Source organism: Python bivittatus, unplaced genomic scaffold, assembly GCF_059951505.1.
Source record: "Python bivittatus isolate LINGU-HERP-01145 unplaced genomic scaffold, Pbiv_v1 ctg000020_np1212, whole genome shotgun sequence".
NCBI classification, from domain to species: domain Eukaryota; kingdom Metazoa; phylum Chordata; class Lepidosauria; order Squamata; family Pythonidae; genus Python; species Python bivittatus.
Genome location: NW_028277030.1, coordinates 34361893 through 34384518, shown reverse-complemented (window position 1 = coordinate 34384518; position 22626 = coordinate 34361893). Strand labels below are relative to the sequence as shown.

The following is a 22626-nucleotide window of genomic DNA, read 5'->3' as shown; positions in this document are numbered from 1 at the left end:
GAATCTCAAAAGGCTTTATCTTTAAATCTTGCCATCTGCATGAGTTATTTATCTCTCCACTGGTCAAATCCTTTTGTACTTTCTTGAAAATAAATATTTAATATTGAAGCAAGGGATGACAAATATGGACTAATTCTTTTTCTATATTTGTCACATACTTTTAATATGCTGCTTAAAATTAATGATCTCTTATAGGTTGCATGTTTGTACTGAACCAAAAATATGTCTGCAAACCATCTGGGAATCCCACTTCAACAGACACAATCAAGCCATAAAATAATATAATCCATTTTGTCACCCAAATTAAATAGCTGGTCTGATAATGCAATTTGAAATTAGGTACTGCCAATCCATCTTCTTTCAGATCTTGTAACATCTTAAGCTTAATCCTCAGTCTTCTTTGGACCGTAAAGTTAGTTATTCATCTCTGTTACTGGTTTAATACCTTATTTTTACTTCTTATTGGAATCATTTGAAATAGGAAGGTATTCATTTTTTCTGCTGCAATTCTTCTTAACATACACTTTCTCCATCTTAAAATATCTGCCATTGTACTTTTCCAAGTCTGTGAATAATTATTCTTAAATAAACTTTTGTTGTTTTTTGCTAAGTAAATTCCTAGGTACTTGACCTTTTTAACAGTAATATTAAAACCCATTATTTGCTGCAGATATTACTTTTCTTCTTCAAGTAAATTCCATGTAATCATTTGAGTCTTGTTTTTATTAACCCAATGTTCTGATCCTGAGCCATACTGCTGTATGTATTCCATTATCAATTCTAGAAATTCCTTTGGATCAGTAATTGTCAACAGAACATCATCTACATATAATGTTGTTTTTTTGTTTTGTTTTGTTTTGCCAGTTTAATTCCTAGAATTTTATCTTCTTCACCAATGGGTCTAATGCCAGTAGAAATAAAGAAGGAAAAGGAGGAGAGCTTTGCCTTGTCTTCTTTGTTAAAATACACTTTTAATCAAAGTCTGTTTACCATTATCTGGACTTCTTATTCTTTATAAATGCTCTGTATCCATGTAAATTATACATTTGACCTTGATCCTTTTCAAGGTCAAAAATTTAAAAGTCCATCCCAAATTATCAAAGACTTTCTCTACATCTAGAAAAACATAACTGCTTTCTTGCTTTTGTGATTTATATTGTCAATAACAATTGTCAATAACATTCAAATATATCTAATAAATTCTTCATGAATCCTTTTGGGACAAATCAGTCTGATCAGGATGTATTAATTCAATTAAAAGGCCACTTAATCTCTTTTCAAGTATTGCCATAAAAAGCTTGTAATCTATGTTTAATAAATAGAAAGATCTGTATGACTCTGTATGAGTTGGATCATTTCTCTTTTTGTAAATCAAAGAAATAAAAGCTGCTTGCCATAAGGGAGGGAGTACATGTTGAACTTTATTAATTATCTGAGTTAATGGTTTAATCAAAATTTCATGAAAGATCTTATAATATATTGCAGAAAAAATCATCTGGTCCTTTGGATTTGTTCAGTTTCAATGTCTGTATTGCTTCTTTCGTATCATCTTCTGTAATTGGTTTATTAAGACTTTGTTGATCTGTAGACAACCTTGACGGGTTTCAACATTTCACTCATATAAGCTTCATAACATAAAGCTGGCAGAGCTTTATTTTCATGAGATGCACAAAATACCTCTAGAAATACAGGAGCGGCTTTCTTAATTTTTTATACCATTCTGTAGATATTCCATCAGGTCCAGAGGCCTTTCTGGATTTCATTTTATCTATAGTGTCATAGATTTCTTGTAACATCACAGAGCACCCAAAGCACCCAGTGGGCATCTGACATTTTTGGAAGACTTACATTTTAAAATAGCATCTGTATGCTCACTAGCAATATCAACGTGTATCAACAATATATTTTATAATTTTTTAAAAAAATAAAAATTAATGTCATCCTAAGTGTAATTTGTTCCCAAAGAATCTCTTTACATATTATTTCACTTCACTGTAGTGATTTCAGATGAGAACTCAATGATTTTTCAGGTTTTTCTCCCATTGTAGAGCAAATAGTCCATGAAAAAAAAAAGAATGTAAATATAAAGGCATGATATGCTTCCGGGGTGTTTTGTGGCACATATGTTCAATGCTGCTTTTGATTCTACTCCAAGTTTTCTATATTGTGATTCATGCATCTTTTCCATAAGGAAGCTTGGGCTATCAATTTGCCATGAATAAAATGCTTTAAATGTAACCCAAACAATTCCCAAATTAATTAAACCTCTATTTATTTGATAAAATATATTTATGTCATTCTTCTGTTGCTCCATAGGCTGCAAATATTCCAGCAAGAGAGTATTAACATACCATCTCCCTCTAACTGATTTTTTCCCCCCAAACTCAATGATGTTACTACAGGTAGTGGTCAAAAAGTAAAGCTGAACCAATGTTGCCTTTTTCAACTAAATTAACAATCAAATGTGATATTCAAAAACAATCCAATCTTGAACATGTGCCATGTGGGGTAGATTAAAAAATATATATTCTTCCCTGTTGGAATTAAACAGCCTCCACGTAGCTGCTGAATTAAATTCCTGGATGTATGGATAAAGAATGTGGTGAGTCTGGAGGAAGCGGAAGAGAGGATTATGGAAAGTTATCACATCCAGTAACAGAGCCACACCACATTAAAGTCCTAGAGAACTATTATCTGATCTACCTGTAGCCCCAAAAGATTAACAAACCAATTGTATAATATATTCGATTTCTGCTGGTTAGACCATAAAAATATATTCATGCCATTACTAATCTCCACATATGACTACTAATATTATGCAGTGACGTTCAAAATCTAAATGTTATCATTCAGCTATAAACATTGGAAGATGTTTTCACTAAAATTGCCACACCACTGGCAGATTTTGAATTTCCAGTTATATAAAGCTGTTCTAACTATTTTCTTACTAAACTGCAAGGAGGAGGAGGAGGGAGGGAGAGAAACAAATGTAACTAATTGACCCTCCAAACCAATAAATCATTTCTGAGTGGACTGGTAGCTGTCTCCTGTTTGAAGTAATTAAACAGCCATGTCAAGATTTAACATTTCCAAAAGCCAGACACTGCAGGGCATAAAAATAAAGTTTTTATCCCTTGTCCAGCCATGAATGAGCTTGACAGAACTTTCTGTGCTTTTGTACCATTCAGGAAGATAGATCTGGAAATGACATTTATTTATTTCCCTTGGTTTTCAAATGTGTTGCCACTCTATCCCCTTATAATACATTCTCTCAATCAGATCTCCAAAAAAATTCAATGACACCAAGATCAGAAAATTGTGAAGACTTATCTCTAGATGACTAAAGCTAGTATGGAAGAAATTCAAGTGCACACTTTGCTTATGTGCCTTGCCAAAGAAGCATGTGTAAAAGTGTAGGAATTTATGGTACAGTAGTCTGTGATCCATGGCCTCCAGCAAAATCAAATGTTTCCTTCATTATATTTACTTCCTTCCTTATCAGTTTTCAACCTAGTTTCCCACTGGTTACAATAGCTTTCTTGGAGCCAATATGTTTATCATGAAGCCTCACATTCTTTCTCAGAACATTTTTGATATAACAAGAGAGGTCAAATTTCCTGTACATACATTAAATTTCTAGAGAGGGTACCTAGAAGTGAAAATGGATTAACTTGCACTCATATGGCTGCACTCTGGTTCAGTCACAAATCACTTCCAGAGCAGACTGTTTCAAACATATTTTTGATGGCTTCTGTTTAAGTCTCTCTATGTTATAAAAAAAGAAAACCTAACCAAAGTGTTTTCCTACTTTCTTGACCTTAGATGCAATCCAAGGTTTCTTGGCAAGCCATCAGCTCTTTAGTTATTGTTTATCTTTAGCAAATAAAACTGCAATCAGTTTCTCATTTGCTTCAAGTTTGGCTTCTTGTTCTTTTAACTGCTTTTTATCACATTGTATTTCCTTTCAATCTTAACAGTCTTACCATCAAATACTAAGAACCCCCAACTTAGTAACTGTAACCTGACAAGAATGGGATTCAGTATGGGATAAATTTGCAAATGAAATATATATATATCTGAGTTTTAAAAACATACTTTCTGCTCAGGCAGCTTTCTGGTGCTTTGAGATCCCAGGAGCTTTTAGGTAGCCCTGAAATTGCAAGCAGTTATTACTAGTAGTTTACTTACTATTTACTGAAACTCTCCAGTAAGGAAAAAAATGTGAACAGAAGGAAAATAAAACAAACTCTGTCATAATCCCCCCCCTTCTTTTTTCTCAGAAAGTCTGAAAAACTTCCATCAATTTTGGAGTCATTGTAAACATCCATTCAGGCTACTTCCCTGCATCAACTGTCATATATTTTGAAAGCTTTTATATTTGCACTTAGGCCCCCATTCAATTTAGCTGAAGGGCATAATCCATGCAGTTCAAGAAATGTGTATGTGCTTCATTGGAGTATCATCCTCTACTAAATCAGAGCAAATTTCTTATGAGTTACTCACTACGGGGCTATTTGCCATAGTTTTGTGTGATAAAGTGTGGATGAAATCAAATTACAGTGGTACCTCTACTTACGAACCCCCCTACTTACGAATTTTTCGAGATACGATCAGCTCCGGCCCCAAAAATTTACCTCTACTTATGAACTCGCCTAGATTTATGAACCGGATCCGCGGCCATTTTCTTCCTGTTCCACGTGGTCCATGGCCATTTTCCGCCCATTCCACGTGGTCCGTGGCCATTTTTCCGCCCTGCTGCGTAGTCTGCGGCCATTTTCCGCCCGTTCCACGTGGACTGCGGCCGTTTTTCCGCCCTGCTGCGTAGTCTGCGGCCATTTTCCGCCCGTTCCACGTGGTCTGCGGCTGTTTTTCCGCCCTGCTGCGTAGTCCGCGGCCATTTCCCGCCCGTTCCACGTGGTCTGCGGCCATTTTTCCACCCGTTCCACGTGGTCCACGGCCATTTTTACTACTGTTCCACATGGTCCGTGGCCATTTTTCCGCCCCTGACACGTGGTCCGCGGTCATTTTTCCGCCCTGCTGCGTAGTCAGCGGCTGTTTTTCCGCCCCTGACGCATGGTCCGCAGATGCCGGAATGGATTAATGATAATTACATTGAACCTTATGGGAAAATTTACTTCGACTTCCAACCAACTCGACTTGTGATCAGAGTCACGGAACGGATTAAGTTCGTAAGTAGAGGTACCACTGTAGTTGTTGAAATATGTTTCAGTTTTTCAGAGACAATGTCTCAAAAGTAAAAAGCAAGTGCAATGATGAGGAAGCATTTGTTAAATCTACACACATTGTTGTTGTTTTTTAAAAAAGGATTCAGGTTACATTTACTCAGTGATTATATAATAGTGTAGCGACTGCTGTAACACTGAAGTTGATCCTGAGTTGGAGGAGTTGACTCCCCATGGGATCTCCCAGCAGGATCCCCTTCAACTTCTTTGCAAATTTATTTTAATTAAGCCTGCTGCCAAATCTTACCCCAGCAAGGTGGGGGTAGGGAGCTCTAAGGGGCAATTTCTGCCTCTCATCTTGCTATCAAATAAGAAAACTCTAAATGTTGGACAGCTTTTACCTACATAATTGAGAAATGGCCTTCAAAAATATGAACAGCATCACTCAGATATATAAGAACAAGCTGTGAAAAACTCTATGTAGGCTGCACAGTCTTCTGAAAGCAAAAGGACACAAATTCCCTTCACACACATAACATGCACATCAATGCAAATAGCAGAACAACAATCAACCATGTATACCACTTGCTTTGCTCAAGTCCTAAATGCTGGGCCAAGGGGAAAAGTACACCAGCAACCCTCCAGAAACATTTTATCATTTTTCCCACTTCCTTTTCCAAAGTTCTAGGCTTGGTTCAGCTTTCTCTTTTTCTCAAGGTGTTCCCCAATCCTCTCTAGGAAGTTTTCTCTCCCAATCTTTTCTCCTCTCAGATTCTCATTCATTCTCTGCTCCTCCAAGTTCTTTGTTCCTGAAGTACTTCTCCAGCTTCCATTGGAATTGATCCTGTGCAAGCAGCCTTCTCTTCTCTCACCTAATGAGGCATCCGGTACCATTATTTCTACCTCGTGCTGCTGTAGGGAAGAACATATCTTCTAGGCTGCATTGCTCCAGTTTTTCAGCTTACTTATGAGTAATCTTCCTGAAGCAAAGGAAGAGTGCTACCCCCTCTGCTAGCATAGAAAATTCGGAAGTACAGAACACAACATTGAGTAGGAACCATGCTTATTGCAACAAGTATTAGGTGCCTGCTTTACAAGAAAGAGGGACTCTGATCAATGGGAAAGCAAAGATTTTTATAGAAGTCGAGTGCTACAAGGCACGAAATCCTAAGAATCTGATTTGCTGGCCAGTTTTGGGGAACCTAAGCAGGTCCTTGTCCATGTACCTGGGTTATTTCTATTGTTAGGCAAAGAGGTGTGGAAGTCCCTTGTTAAAGAGATGGAATGTTGAGGTCATCAGGCTGACTGAGGCTGGAAGGTTGGGCTTTCTCTATGTCGCGATTCCCTTGTTAGGGATGCAATGTGGAGTCCTTGGGATTCTCTGAGCTTGGTTGTTTTCTTGCAGACATTTCGTTACCTGGCTAGGTAACATCTTCAGTGCTAAAAGGAGTGGGGTTTGCTCTCTGTTTATATACAGTAGCTTGCCCTGTCAGTGTTGGCGGGGGTGTTGTTTTCTCCTTGGTAGTTCCTAAATTAGGTTGTTGTTTACTGCTTGATTGTCTGTCTGAGCTGGTAGTTCTTTGATTAGGGTATTGTTTACTGCTTGATTGTTTGTCTGGTGTTGATCCTGGTGTTAATCCCTGCTTATCTGGATGTTGATTGCTGGCAAGCAGGTGTTCTGGTCTTTTTGTTTCCTCTTTATTGTTTCTTTTGAATAGTGTGTAGATGTTGTTTATCTTTATGTTGTTGATGGCTGACTTGTCTGAGTACCAAGCATCTATTGTGACTGCACTGTGAGATGGTGAGGAGGTTTCTATTCATTGGTTTTGATGGGATTTCAGGGGGCTTTGTTTGGGGGCAGGGAGGGCCAATTTAGGCAAAGAGAGGAGCTAGGTTTGACCCTGGCGACGTCCAAAAGACAGGGAAGGAAAAAGGAAGTCTCCAATAGTTTCAGAATAGGATTTTTTATCATTAAAAATGTGATGGATAGCATGAGCAGGGAAGATACTGGAATGGAGCTTCAAGGAGGGGGGAGAGACATTCCAGGGCAAGCACCTCCTCAGCCCGCAACAAGACTGTGGGAAAATGAAGAAGATGAGGCTGGCTCCTCCCTAGAGCCTCGTGGAGTATATTCTATAGTAGCTGTAGATAAGTTTAGTCTGGCGAGATTCTGTTTATTAGGTACAGGCTAATAAAGTATCTGAACTGTACTGGATGATCTCGTTGTAGTTCTTGGGCTGAACCTGACAAAAAAGTAGATATGTTCATTAAGAATACATTTTAAGGGGGGGAAAAAACTGCTTTAGACTGTGCTGAACGGAGTGCAAAATCCGAAGTTTATTACTATTGCTTATCTGTGATGTTGGTTGTGGTTGTAATGATCAGCTCAAAATGACTAGCTGAAAAAGTACAATGGCATGATTTGTAATGGAGAAATCCAAATTACCTGAGGAGCAGTCCCCTTGCTATTGACGTTCCTTGGGTCAAAGAGTTTCCTCTAGCCAAGATATGAGGGTGGGTAGCCTGCTCCCAGGATTTTGAGTTCTTAGCCTGGAGAAGAATTAATATAGCAAAAATATTTATTTTCTTAGCTGAAGAAAATGGTACCTCCTCCCTTAAGAGAAGGGACACCAGAAAGTCACAAAGGCTACATACATTATCCAATACATCCAATAACATGACACATCAGTCTTTACAGCTCACACCATAATCCCTACAAGGCAAGTTATGGCATTCTGTACCGTAGTGACCTTTGTTCTAGTCTGCCTGTTAGCCACTTACACTCTGCAATCTTCAACTTCCCCACTTCTTCTCTCCCTTGGTCACATTCCTAGACCTTTCTTAAATGCACATTTGTCATTCTACAGGAAGCTCAGGAGTTCAGGAGCAGGTTAATCATGGTTATTTTAATACAACATGGCTGCTGTCTAGTCATTACATTTATGCACATGTCCATTTATCCTATACAGGTTGTTCATATTGCCTTGAGAAAAAAAACTAAACCCAACAGAACCCTGGAGTCCTTCATGTCTGCCAAGTGCTGTCATGGATGCTCAGAAAGATGGTTTTTTAGAACCACATGGATGGGTTCTGCAGCTGGAAAAGATTTCTTTCACACATGCTAAAGAAAGGGGAGGTGGTACTTTCTGAGTCATCTTCCTCCCAGAATTTCCTGTAAATCTGCTCTGTAGAGCTGGAAAACCTGGAACAGTAGAAAGTCATGCAGAAGGGGGATAGGAAATCTTCAGAGCTGCTTCTCATTTCTGGTATCAGATGCTTCCACTGGACTAACAATCCCACCCAGCCCTTGTTGGAAGATCCTATTCATGCAAGAGCACCTTAGGATCCGATACCCTTTTGAAAGACTTCCTAGTTCATTATTCTGAATCAAACAACCTTTGATAAAAGCAGTGTTTACAAATACAATACAAATACTTTAATGACCAAGTATAAAATATACACAAGGAATTTGTCTTCGGTGACGAACAGCAAGATCAACGGTGCGTTTGGATAGCAACAAAAAATTAATAAACAGTAACAATAACACTGCCCAATCAAATAACTTTTCCAAAGAAGAAGCCACTGTCCAGTACATATCAAATCATACAGTGTTTAACAGAGCAATGGCACAAGGGAAAAAACTATTCCGATGTCTAGATATTTTAACATATGGAGCTCTATAGCGCCGTCCCGAAGGAAGAAGTTGGAACAGGTTATATCCAGGATGAGAAGAGTCTGCAGATATCCTCTCTGCCCTCCTTTTGACCCTCATAGTATACAATTCTTCTATTGAAGGCAGACGGGTTGCAATTATCCTTTCTGCAGACTTAACTATCCGTCGAAGTCTGAATCTGTCCTGTTTGGTTGCAGAATCAAACCAGACAGTTATAGAGGAGCAGATAACAGACTCAATGATTCCCCTGTAAAACTGTACCAAGAGCTCCTGGGATAATTTAAACTTCCTAAGTTGCCGCAGAAAAAACATCCTTTGCTGTGCCTTTTTAATGATGGCTGTGATGTTAAACGTCCATTTCAGGTCTTGGGAAAGTATAGAATCCAGGAACTTGAAGGACTCTACCACTGATACTGGGCTGTTGAGTATGGTAAGGGGAGGAGTATTAGAAGGATTCTTCCTAAAGTCCACAATCATTTCCACAGTTTTAAGTGTGTTCAATTCCAGGTTATTACAACCACACCACAAGACCAGCTGTTGAACCTCCCATCTATATGCGTTTAGATATTAAATAATCAGGCAGTTCTCATACTTGGTTGGTCAAGGATAAAATAATAAATTCCAAACAAAAGGATTAATTGGCAGTATTGTTTATGATATCAGTCATTGGAACATCCTTTAAAACACCCTTTAAAACTTCTTTGTGTGTGTGTGTGTGTGTGTGAGAGAGAGAGAGAGAGAGAGAGAGTGAGAGTGTTGGGAAATTGTACATTCATATTTTCAGCACTTGGAGACCTTCAAGGTAATAATCCCAGGACATCGCATAAGCAGTTCAGAGGAATTTTTTCTGTCCCAAATTTTTTTAGTGTTCTTGGGATTTGCTATTTTGAGTGCAATAAGATTATCCAACATTTTAATATGCTGTATTTGTTTGTTTTCTGTGAGATGGAGGAGACAAAGGCAGTGAGAAGAACTTAGCCATTAGGAGTTTGCTGGCATGAAACCATAAATCATGAGACTTGCAATGCACATGCACAGACACACATATGACACTCAGCAATGATGGAGAGAGGTTAGGGGAATTGCATATTGGAGTTTTTGTGTTTTTATGAGGGAGGTTGAGTGGATGTGTTTGAGAAGATATTGTGTTTATGCATGGGTGTACATTTATAAATGTGCATGTGTGTGCAGAAAGATGCTTCATCTTACATCTAATATGCCCTTAGGACCCCAAAGGTTACCTGATATTGCTACAAAGTGTGGGTTATAGAAAGTTCATGCATCATGCCTATGTCTTAGCACAGGTGAAAGCCCTTTTACTTCAAGACCCTTGTACCCATCATCATGGCTACTCCCCTTTTAGCTGCCTCTGCACAGCTGAGCACCAGGAGAGATGAAAGGCAGAATGCTATACTGGGGATAGGACAAGGTAGTATAAAGAACCAACTTTTGATGGCAATTTTCACTCCCCAATTTTTGCAAAGCATTTTAAATTAGGCAATGTGGTTGTTTTTACCTCAGCTAACATTGGAATACCGAGAAGAAGCAAATGTCAATCAGTGTTCCTTCCAGGTAACAATTAGGAAAGTGTAACCATTTTTCATTTGCTCAGTGCCCTATCTCCTGAATTTCAGCAGCTTTTAGAGCAACCAAAATACTTTTAGAGCAATCAAAATACCCATTCCATGCAGAATAAATGGCTATGCTCTCCCCTCATGTTTTCAGGACATACTGTGTGTGTTTGACCTTTTTCCAAATAATCTGAGCTCTTAGTATTAATTGATAGCTTAGTATAAATTGGCAATCAAGATATCATTCTTCCTGAGCTTAAATTCCTGAACCTGAATAACTGCCCAGAGTAGCTGGGTGTTGGGCAACATATACATTTAATATATTATTATGTTTGGTTGCACAGTTAATCAGATGTTTAGACTGGATTTGGCATTTTGTCCACCTATTGAGTCCTTCCCAAGGACCTGGGATAGGCAGATGTTGATTGATGGTGTTAAAGGTATCATTGCAGGATGTAAGCTGTTCCAGGTAAAGCTGCCTTTTGCAATTGACTGATGGTGATTTTGTCAATTCTGATGGTCTTCAGGTAGTGCTCCAGATGTTTTCAAATTGCACCTAAGGCACCTATTAGTATTGGTACTACAGTGGTACCTCTAGTTACGAACTTAATCCATTCCGTGACTCTGGTTGCAACTCGAGTTGGTCTCAAGTCGAAGTAAATTTTCCCATAAGGTTCAATGTAAATACGGTTAATCCGTTCCGCCCTCTGAATTTGGTCGCACCACAAGGCAAATTTCCCCATAAGGTTCAATGTAAATACGTCTAATCCACCCTCCGAATTTGGTCGCACCCCGAAGTAAATTTCCCCCATAAGGTTCAATGTAAATACGGCTAAACAGTTCTGAAACATATGCATTTAATTTTTAAACCTCAAAAACCTTCCAAACGCCACAAAAACCTTCCAAACGCCACAAAACACACCACAAGCCTCACTGAATGTCTCCTTGCTACCGCGATCTCGCCCACAGGAAGTCGCGACCGTGTGGCAGCAGGGAAAATGGTCGCGGATCCGGTTCGTAAGTAGAGGCAAGTTCGTAAGTAGAGGTAAATTTTTGGGGCCAGAGCTGGTCATATCTGGAAAATTTTGTAAGTAGGGGCATTTGTAAGTAGAGGTACCACTGTATCTTTGCTTTCTTTTGCCACAGCCCTTCTACTTGTATTATTGTTGTTGTTGTTGTCTGAGATAGTGACACAACACAGCATTTTGCAGCAGGTGTCTTTCTCAGCTAATTTAATCATGGTTTTAAGGTACTGTGATAAACCTGTGTGTAGGGGAGTGTGGCTTTTTTGAATCCAGGGGCTGGGAGGTAGAATGAGGCAAGAGTTCATAAATAAGTTGATAAATGGGAACAAGCTGGGCAGGTTTTTTTTTTTCTTTTATATATATAATTGAGATTGTGTAGCTAAGTAGAAATTGACTAGAGAGTATAAAACTGGATCTGTTGATAAAGCAGCCCTTGAAATCTGCTCATAAACTTTGAAGGGAGACTTTGGGAGGCAAAGCTCCCATGGATTGGGAGTTTCAGCAAGGCAAGACAGAATATTTGTGATTTGAGTGGTGCCATAGGATGATCATCTCGACTGCCTGAGGAGAATGAGGTTTTGGGAACACTAATATGGTGCTAGTGCTGAATCAGGCAAAAATGTCATGTGTGGCAAACCAAATATCTCACCATGCAAGAGAGGATTAGGACATGTTATTTCACTCAGCTGCTTGAATAAAAAATCCCAAAGAGACTGTTTCAATTTTCATACTGTGATGTGTATGACCTGTGTATAGGAGCATACATGTTGATGTAGAAGCAACAGAAAAGCAGAAGGGAGGCATAGTTCAGGTAACAGGTCTTCCTCTTAATATGATAATGGCAGTTGCACAGAGGAAAAAAAGACAAGAAAAAACAACAATAATGGCATATTATATACATTTATGGATGCCACCCTATAGAATGCTTGATAAAAGTGCTTATTCTGGGATCTAACTTTATAAAGATGACTTGGAAGTGTTAGTATCACTCAAAATTGTTTTATGGTTTTTCTGAAAAAGAATGCAGTAACATATCTTTTGAAGCAGATATTAATATTCTGTTTATCCCTAAAGGATTTTCTCAGAGGACAGCCTAATACATATATATCTGTGCACAAGTGATAGTTACTATTTTTGTACATGGTATGAGATAAAATTAGGGTGGTGATGTACAGGCAGTCTTCCATACCTGGTACTCTACAGATATGTTGGGCAATTAAAAAGTCCCAGCTAGTGTGGTCACAGACTAGCTGGGGATGATGGGAATTTTAATTTATCAAAGCTGGAGGACACTTTTTTAGAGAAGGCTGTTGTATAGTATCATCAGCCCAGCACCGTGCTGAAGTAGATTGTCATCTTGAGACAATACATGAGTCCTTGATGCTGATAATCAGCAAAGGCAGAAAACTATGCTGAAAAGGTATCATTAACAATTAAGAGAGACCCTTTCAGTATGTAATAGACAACAGACAATTGGGGTGGAAGGTTTGTAATTTGTCACTCTCTATGCCTCTCATAGACAGAATAATCTAAAAAGGCAATAATGCTTTTATGTCTCCTATGAAATCCAGTAATGAGATCATTAATAGCCATTTGGGGATTTCAAACACATTGAAGGAAACTGCCAGCATGTCTTTCTCCTCTCTACCCCCCACCCCCCATTCCCAAGCAACAGAGTTATCTGATTTCAAAGGCTTTCTAATGGAACATCCCTGGGTCATTCATTCATTTCAAAAGAGCTTTACTAGGGTTTGCTATTTTGAAAAGCTGGCAGAAAGTAAATTGCACGAAAGGACCCCAATATTAACTAATAACACACCAACCAACATCTAGAAACTACTTTAGAAATGATTTACCAGCAGTGACATGTTCAGAACGAGTACCTATGCCAGATCAATTGCACCTAAGATATCAGAAGATGTGCACAATGCTGCTTTCATAAATGATCCTGAAAGTCATTTTCAAGGAACATGCCACTTCTTGGTGTGACTTGGCATACTTTGGAAAAAATCTTGTAGCTCTCAAAGTAATGATCCAATTTGGACACCACAATGGAGATAAAGAGCTGTGCTATCTATCACTGACAGATGAATTGCTTTAAGCCTTTATTGGAAGAAAAGGAAACCACCGAAAATTATGGCAAAAAATATTTTGGACTATAGTACTATTTCCACTATCCTGTTGTGGCCAAAACCTGGCTCACCTAAAGCAACCAAATCACTCTGAAGATACAACATAATTTTATTTGCATGCAATCAATAACAGTATATATTACTGGGCTCCCAGCAAAGCTTTGGCAGTTTGCTGAACAGCCCTGAGCAAGAACAGAATCAGAGCTGATATACCTTTGGCCTACTACATTGCAAAGACAAGACAAAAAAAAAAAAAAGGCAGACAGTGTAAGTCACAACATGACATTGGAATGTTTTAGATCAGTGTTGTCCAAACTTGGCCACTTTAAGATGAGTGGACTTCAACTCCCAGAATTCCCCAGCCAGCATGGGTGGCTGGGGAATTCTGGGAGTTGAAGTCCACTCATCTTAAAGTGGCCAAGTTTGGACAACACTGGTTTTAGATAAACCGATCTGGGTGTTGCTGTTGTTGTTATTATTTTTATTCCTTTCCTACTAGATCAGCATGCTAGCCATACTATCTCTAAGATATGGTCAGTGAATATCAACAATTTGGTTTACTGGGCTACAGGTTTCTGATTCTTCTCCCTGTCACCACCCAGGGTCAATTCAGCTTGCTGTAAATGTTTTCCTACAAGGGCACTTTAAGCAGTTCACTTGGGGGGGGGGGCATCTCATAGGTTTGGTAGTGAATGCAGCTTTTGTGTATGGGGGGTACCTTTTACCACCACAATACCATGCAGAAATAATGAGTATTAGCAGAATTTTAAAAAAAAAGCCAGAGAACCTTATAAAGTGAAATGGGGAACCTTCCAGAAAAATATGGAGGAATCACAACAAAGGCTGCAGGAGGAAATATAAATGGGAGAAGACTTTATCCCTGCTTCTAAAATCTGCTGGATCTGAGATATCGCCAGCATAGATTCCACCTCTAAATACAGATTAACTGCCCTTTTCTCCATAGGAAAACTAATTCTGAAATGGATTTGAAAGCAGAGAACCACCTCATGGGTTAGGGAATGGGAGTGATTAATATGTTCCGACATGTTTCCTCCCTCAAGCGACTCCTCCTTGCCGAGAATCAAATTAACACTGTGAGCATCCTGTGTCTATCCTTGTTGGCCATTGAAGGAACTCTCAGTGAATGGTTGCCGAGTTAACATGTTTCCCTCTTCCCTTCTGACTCCCATTTTCCTTCTGTGAAGTATCTTTTAGATGGTTAAGGATGATGTTGGCTGCCTTGTTGTTTTATTGATCTGCAAGCTACCCTAAGCATTTCTGGCTGAACAGCAGGATAAAAATGCTTAACTAAATATTGTGAGTTTGGAATGTTTAAAGAGAAAAACTTGGGGGTAACGTGAATCATAGAAGGTGGAAGAAAAGGTTAAGTAACTTTGTCTCATATTGGTTTAGCTCATTGTCACCTCTCCACTGAGAGATTTTTCCTGCAGAAAAGGGATTGATGAGATATAGGCTTCATTTATTTTGTTAATGCTTCCCTTAAGCTCCGTACAATCACTGATCTGCTTGCTTAAAGACTTGTCACATAGGAAGAACATTCATCATCTCTTCCTGTTGATCTCTTATTATACAGAAATATAAGTTGTAAAATTGTCCATTCACTGTGGCGCATAAATGGTTGTAACCACTAAAGAAAGAAACAGCAACATGATGGGAAAAGGGCAACCCATTTAGTATTTTGAGTCCCAATTAATATATATCATTGCAATATCTGTATCCATTTTCATATACCATAAGTGAATATTCTGCAAGTTAACAGTAGAACAATTAAGAATTTTTGATAGAAGAAAAAATGCTCCCATAAAACTTAATTTTAAATTGTGATAAAAATGAAACATTTACTTACACGCAAATAAGTTGATAACTTTCCACATTAACATGAATAGATCTTGAGTGCAATATTTCTTTCAGTATGAAAAAAACACATTTTTTTCTTTTACAGTGAAAAAGGCAATTGAGCTGAAATCAAGAGGAGTCAAGATGTTGCCCAACAAAGACAGCAATCACAAGAATTCTGTTTGTAAGTTTGCCACTTTCTCTTTAAAGGATTAAATCCTAAATCCACAAAACTTTAGTAGATGACCAGAGTTTTAAGGTAAAACATACAAAATGACTAGAGTGTCATTAAAAAACAACAACAAAACATTTATTAAACAAGATATGCAGTGGCCACAATCAATTATTTTCTGTGGTATGGATGATCTGCAAATTGTTGATATGTTATGCTATGTTATGTTTTGTTGCATATACTTCTAAGGAGAAGTAGGAGTGTTTTCTAAATTAGGCAACATTTGGTTGTGCCCCAGCTCTTCCCCTTGGTCAGTCCATGGGACTCTTGATCTTGCTTAGTGAGAAACTTGGCTAGACTTCTTCCCAAGCTGCAGGAGTGTGTGCCTGCAGGTGGCTGTGGTTTGTAGAGGAGGCAACCAACAGGGGTCCAAGCAGCAAGAACATGGAGCTATCAGCCTGGGCCTGCTGCTGGAGCCTGAGTTCTCTGTTCAGCTTGGACATGTTGGTCCTCTGTTTCTTCCTCAGAGGAAGAGAAAGAATTGAATAACCAGTTTGCAAGAGCTAGACTGAAATGGCTAGATAATCTCCTGGAGAGTAGGAACGTTCTATCTCAGCTACCAAAACAATGGATCTTGACTTGCTAGGTGCCTAGAAAAGGTGTTTGCTACTCCTTATCAGGGAGAAAGTGCCTTGGGATAATCTCAGTGTTGTCTTCTGTACATCCTTATGAAATTACAGTACAAAGACAGTGAAAGAAAACAAAGTCAATACATATTCCACAATGGAGGCGAATATGTGTAGCTTAGGGTTGAACTGTGGAGTCCTTGGGGTTCTCTGAGCTTGGTTCTTTTCTTGCAAACATTTCATTACCCGGCTAGGTAACATCTTCAGTGCACGTTGAAATGTTTGCAAGAAAAGAACCAAGCTCAGAGAACCCCAAGCACTCCACATATTCCACAGCAGGTAATCTTTCAGACGTTTTAATGTTGTCCTTCAGCATTTGGAACTATGGGGTACTTAAGGCAAGGCTTTATTGTGTACCTACCTTGCCTTATTCTAAGAATGTTATGAATCATCCTAGTGTGTGTATGAATACATATACATGCTCCCAATGTTTCCACTACTATTTCCATCTCTTTTTTTTCTTCCAGTGTAGCATTTATTAATGAGAGGACATGGTAGTAGCTGCACAATGGTTTTGTGTTAATAGCACTGGGAGCTTTCTGCCAGAATCTTTTTGAGTATGGAGACAGATTAGAAACCTGTGCAGCTGTTTCAGCCAGGGATTTGCACATGGTCTCTAATTATATAATCTCAGTGAATAAATTGCTCACCATATTCTGGATCAGTTGTAGTTTCTGGCTGTTTGCACAGCACATTGCAAAGTAATGGATTACACAGTGTCTTTCATCCAGAGATGTAGTAATTAAGATATATATTGTAATGATCAGTTGTTTAGTTTTGGGAATAGGCTTCATTGACGGACAAACTTCAGCTAGGAGAAGACAGTCCTTATTTGACTCTAGTGATGAGACTGAAACCGTCCAATAAGCATCAGTTATTCATACATTCAAAGCTATATTCTATTCTATTCTATTCTATTCTATTCTATTCTATTCTATTCTATTCTATTCTATTCTATTCTATTCTATTCTATTCTATTCTATTCTATTCTATTCTCCTCTTTGAGTGCACCAAAACTCTGCAAAAACCAATTTCACAACAGAGCAGAAAAAATGTTGCTTTGTATTATTATAATACGATGTTATAATAATTGTAATATGAATATAGTATATATATATTTACTTTATTATTCAAACTTTTTTCTCCTTGCTTGCTTTACCTAATTTTGATATGCCAGGCTGCCTTTTCCCAGCATTACTAAGGAGAATTAAAGGTCACAGTTTATTTAAAGAAATGTCTGCTTAATGTACAGTAACTCTATAAAGTAAACATCATAGCTCTGTTGACTATGTGAGTGAGTTCCCAGGGCTGCATATTTAGTATAAATGAACATGATCTTTCAATAATGTTTGTGTAAAGGGATATCTTTGTTGTGATCTTGATGAAATAGAATTTGCTGTATTTTAGAAATTGTTGGTTTTGGATACAGCACTCAAGAAGTTTTTGGGAATTTGTTTGTTTGATGTATTTATTTATTGGAAATTATTTGGAAGAAGGGGGATGTGGTGGCGCAGCAGCTTAATGACGCTGAAAGTTGCCGGCCAGAAATGGTCGACGCTTCAGCGGTTCGAGTCCAGCCTTCGCGTTAACAGGGTGAGCTCCTGTTTCCTTCCCAGTTCCTGTCAACCCAACAGTTTGAAAACTCACGTGAGTAGATAGATGGGGACTCTCACTCCGGTGGGAGGAAAAATGCTGGCGGCGCCTTGCAAAAAGGAGCCAGGAGCAGTTGCTGGTAAGCGCGAAAAACATGCGCTCGCCCAAAAAGGGCACGAAGCAACAGAAACCCGCCTCCTGCGCTCGCCAGCTGGGCTCTGCTCTAGGAAGGAGGCACTGGCAAACCACTTCTGAAACACCTTGCCTTGAAAACTGCAAAGGACTCGTCCTAAAAAGCAGTCACTGCAGAGTCGGTAATGACTGAGCGCAGATTAAAAAAAAAAAAAAAATTGGAAGAAACAAGGGTTATAGTTTTATACAGGGCCTTTCCCTTGAATTGCTATCCAACCCATAATTGATTCAGCAGAAAAACTACAGTAGCCTAAAAAGTTGTTGTTCCCATTGCCACTACCTATTCAGCCTTTCTGGTCCTGTTCCAGGTCACTGCAGTTGCCTGACTTCCCTCCCAGGTAACAGCTAACAAAGCCTGCCCTTGAATGGTGGGGAGATGAGGGGCAAACACTACTTCAACAACATCAGAAGAGCTAAGGATGACTTAAGTCTTTCCCACTCACGGGTTGGGGATTATTTATTTGTCTGTTTATTTATCAGCCTTAGAAGCCACTTAATTCCTAAATGATGGAGGCAGTTTCATGGGGACAAGCAGAAAAGAAACTTCTGGAGCATGTTTTTTACCACTGGAGGTTGTGAATGAAGAAAGGCCCTTAGCTGGATATATGTCTTATTGGATCTGATTACACTCTCTTCTGAGTTGCCATGTGTAGGATTCCACTCTAGGCTTCCCTGGTTTGTGCACTTGACATTGCATTTTCTGAAGGTGGCAAATTCTGCCTATGATGCAAATTGTTTAAAATGTAGCATTTAATTACAGAAAGTTAAAAAAAAAAAGCTGCATGCAATGAACACTATCTCACAAACGGTTGCTGATCGGACCATCCATTTGAATTATTAATGGAAATGGTCAGCTAATTAAATTCAACTTGGCATTAATTCATTATTGTCACCAAATCCATAAATTATTCTTGCCGGAGATATTCTAATATGACTTGTTAGATGCACTTAGATTTCATTGCAAAGTTTCTGTGCAGCAGACTGGTGAGAATCTGAATTGGGGAGATGAGGCAGTGAAAAAAGGTTGTTTCAGGAAATCATTAGGACCAGAAGGAAGAATTGGCATTCCATGAGGCACAGCACTACCTTCTTTGATAAGATTTTTGCAGCTGTGTGCAGTAGCTAAAAGTCTCCTGATAAGGTTACCTATGGCATTTTGCCATAATAATAGAACACTTTATTATATACATATTATTTACAACATATTGCTCTATGCAGAAAGTAAGTTTGGGTTGGGTTTTGCCTTCTCCAATGCTTATGTGGCAGATCTCCTTGGTTTTTTGTCATAACTTGACAGTTTTGTCTATGTACTTTGTTTCCTTCATAATCACAAGTGAAAATTGGTTCTCTGAATAAGACAAGGAAGGGAGATCTAAAAAGAAAATATTCATATGCTTCCCATGGCCTGCAGGCAGAAATATTGTTGAATATTCTGCTGCTTGTGCTGCATGTTTACTTTTATAGTGTTTGATGTTCCATTTAGTGTAGAGAGGAAGAAAATTAAGTTATTCTTAAGGCGATGATTTTTGCCATGTAGAGTCAAAGAACAAATGGCTTTACAGATTCAGTATTGATCTGCTGTAACACATTTAGATGAATTGATGGCACATGCTGGGTTACTCAGCAGCTGATACCAAAACAGCTAATTCTGGACCAGGGTAGCCCTGCTGATTCACTGCTGGATGTATGAGCAAAAGGAGGTAAAAGGTATGATTTATTTTGGTTAACTGTTTGAGGAAAATTGTAACTAGTAACATCCAGAAGGATAAATGCATTTTAAGATATGCATTATGGTGTAATTGGGTAAATACCAGCCTGATTTATCACTCTGTTCTGAGCACTCTGTGAAGTTTTGAAAAATTAAAATAAAATTGTGCCTTTCATCACTTTCTCATTCTATCTCTGAAGTTCAACAAAATAATCACATTGTGTACATGCAAAGTAGCTGTATTTATTATACTGTATTGGGGTATATGAAGGTAGCAGTTTGCTGAATACCTGTTTTGGGATACTGAGAATTCTTGTGAGATGCATCTTTATACATTTATCAATGGAAGTAAGATTACGTCAGTTATCCTGATATGCAGAGACTATTTTATCCCTGTAGTGATAGCTTCCTGTCTTGATTGATAAGATGGTAATACTTTCTTCATCTAGAGTGATGAGCATATGATCCTTCAGATGTTGCTGAGAGATTCATAAAATCTCTCAGCATAAGCCATGCTAGTTAGGACTACTCAGGGCAGTTTCTGGAATGTTACACAATCCCTTGTCTGTACATTTAGGAGGATTTTCATTCAAACTTCAAGCTTTTCCCCCTCAATGCTTAAAACATGAGTTGGGGAAATTCTTACATGGATTACTTGCCTTTTCATTGGATAGATTGGCCATATGAATTCAGTGAATAAATGCATAATAAATAATGATATTTCTCCCTAAGTTTATAGGTCTCCGCAATGAGGTTTCCTGGGCTTTTGTATCTTCTGTTGCAGATGAACCATAACCTTGATATGCTTTGTTAGTTTAGATACTATATCAAATACATATAACACTTGCTTTCAAAGACATCAGAGGTTCTAAACATGCACAGATAGCATTATTGCTGAGTGAGGAAAAGCTTAAAATGACTCTTTGATTAATTTTGTGATACTTTTACTAAGTTTGTGAAAGTGTGGGAAAGGAGAGAGATGAGCAAGTGAGAGCAATCACTCAGACATTAGAAGAGGAAGTAAAACAGTATAAACTTTTGGCTTGACTTGGGGACTGGCATCTAATTTCTTGAATGCTTCCCATGTTTTCTCAGTTTTCCCATACTGCTGAATGCATCTTTCCAGATGAAATTCATAAAGATGATTTCAAACAGAGTCTGGAGTTGTTTGTCTAGCCTGTCTAAATCCTTGATCATTCCAAATTATCCTGTGAACCAGAGAACTGCCTGTATGGAGATAGTATAAGATGCCCTAGCACCAAATCTATGTAATGTAATGTAATGTAATGTAAATATTGAATAGAATATTAAATAGAAGATGGAACTCAGATGTTAATGCTATGTTGACTGAATATATATTAAAAATAATCAGTATTTCTTACTAGGACATTGTTCTTTGGACCCAAAGAGGATTAGCAGGATTTCAGAATATGTCCTTTGATTTAGAATGCATAATCCAGTTTTATAATTTATAGCTCAATTATACAGCAGAGGTTATTGAAACAATAAAAACAAAATATCACCAGAAAAAGGATCCACTAATAATCAGAAAGCTAGCTATGAATGCCATTTATGGAACAACTTTGTTTCCCTAGTCCCTCCATCAGGGATGATATGACATATGTTATTTCAACTACCTTTTGTTTATATACTCTAGAACAGAGCTGGACAACCTTTTGGTAGTTGGGAATTGCACTGGCTTTAAAAAAAAAAAGTAGCCAATAATTGCAGTGGGCAGCTCATTAATGCCCAACATTCTACACATTGATAGGACAGGCAGTTGTGGGGAAGCATTATATTTTGGGGATGAAGGTAGGAGTCTTAAATTTTCTTAAAACTTAAGAAAGGTCTTGTAATTTTATGTTGTTGTTGTTTATGTTATGGAAGAAATTGGACCTCCATTTTCAGAGGATGCTAGGGAATAAAAAAATGAGGTTCATGGATGAAAATGAGGTTCATGGAATGACCCTTCCACTGACTGCAAGTTGTTCACACCTGCTATAAAATAAGTATGTTGTCCTCATAACATAACAACAAGAAGTCTATTTCAATAAAACTCTGAATTCTTCTTAATGCCCATCTCCCTATACTGATAGATTTATTTCTGGGCTATTTTGTGCAGATGATTTTACAGTTCTTTCCACCTCTTTTACTGGTATGAGAAGGGCCTTACAAACCTTGCAATATGCAATTCTTTATATGTATTAAAAAAAAATCCTTTCAATTAATTACCCCCCGAAATGGAATGCTCATGTATTTTGTAAAGAAAGTCAAAAGGCAAGAGTGGCAAATAGACAATGTACCTACTGAAGAAGTAAAATATCCGGGAGTTGTTTTTCAATCTATTGTTGCACTGGAAGCATGCATTTAGCCCCCCCCTATTAGATTGGGCTAATCTGAGTTCTGAAACTTGGGTTTCTGGTAAGGAGAAAAATCTCTGTGTTCTTCCTTTGACCTCTTTGCTTGCACCTGGGTCATCTCTCATTTTCTCCTGGACTTCCTTTTTCTGCTTCTTTGCGGTAGTACTGGTAATAACTTTAGGAGCTTGCTTAAGTGCAAATACCTTAGATCAATTTAACTGAATTTCTGGAATGGGGTGTTACTCTTCACAACTGCTAATGGTAGAGTGAAATCTCAGATAATATGTGACTGTAGCCTGAACATTACCCAGCACAGAACCTCCTCTCCTCCATATGTAGAAGTGATGATGATGATGATGATGATGATGATGATGGTAATAATGATGATGATGAATTATTTAAATTTGTTATAGCTGCCCAGTCTGGAAGACTCAGTGTGACTTCAGAATCCAAAAACAATAAAAACAGTTTAAA

General features: G+C 38.3%; 1 protein-coding gene across 1 annotated transcript in view; it reads left to right on the top strand.

Annotated features, from left to right (window-relative positions):
- CSMD1 (CUB and Sushi multiple domains 1) overlaps positions 1-22626 on the top strand; it is a 1157732-nt gene that overhangs the window by 743685 nt on the left and 391421 nt on the right. Inside the window, exon 7 of the mRNA XM_088136832.1 lies at positions 15548-15625. Coding sequence (XP_087992958.1) covers positions 15548-15625 — 78 coding nt within the window. The remainder of the gene's footprint in view (positions 1-15547; positions 15626-22626) is intronic.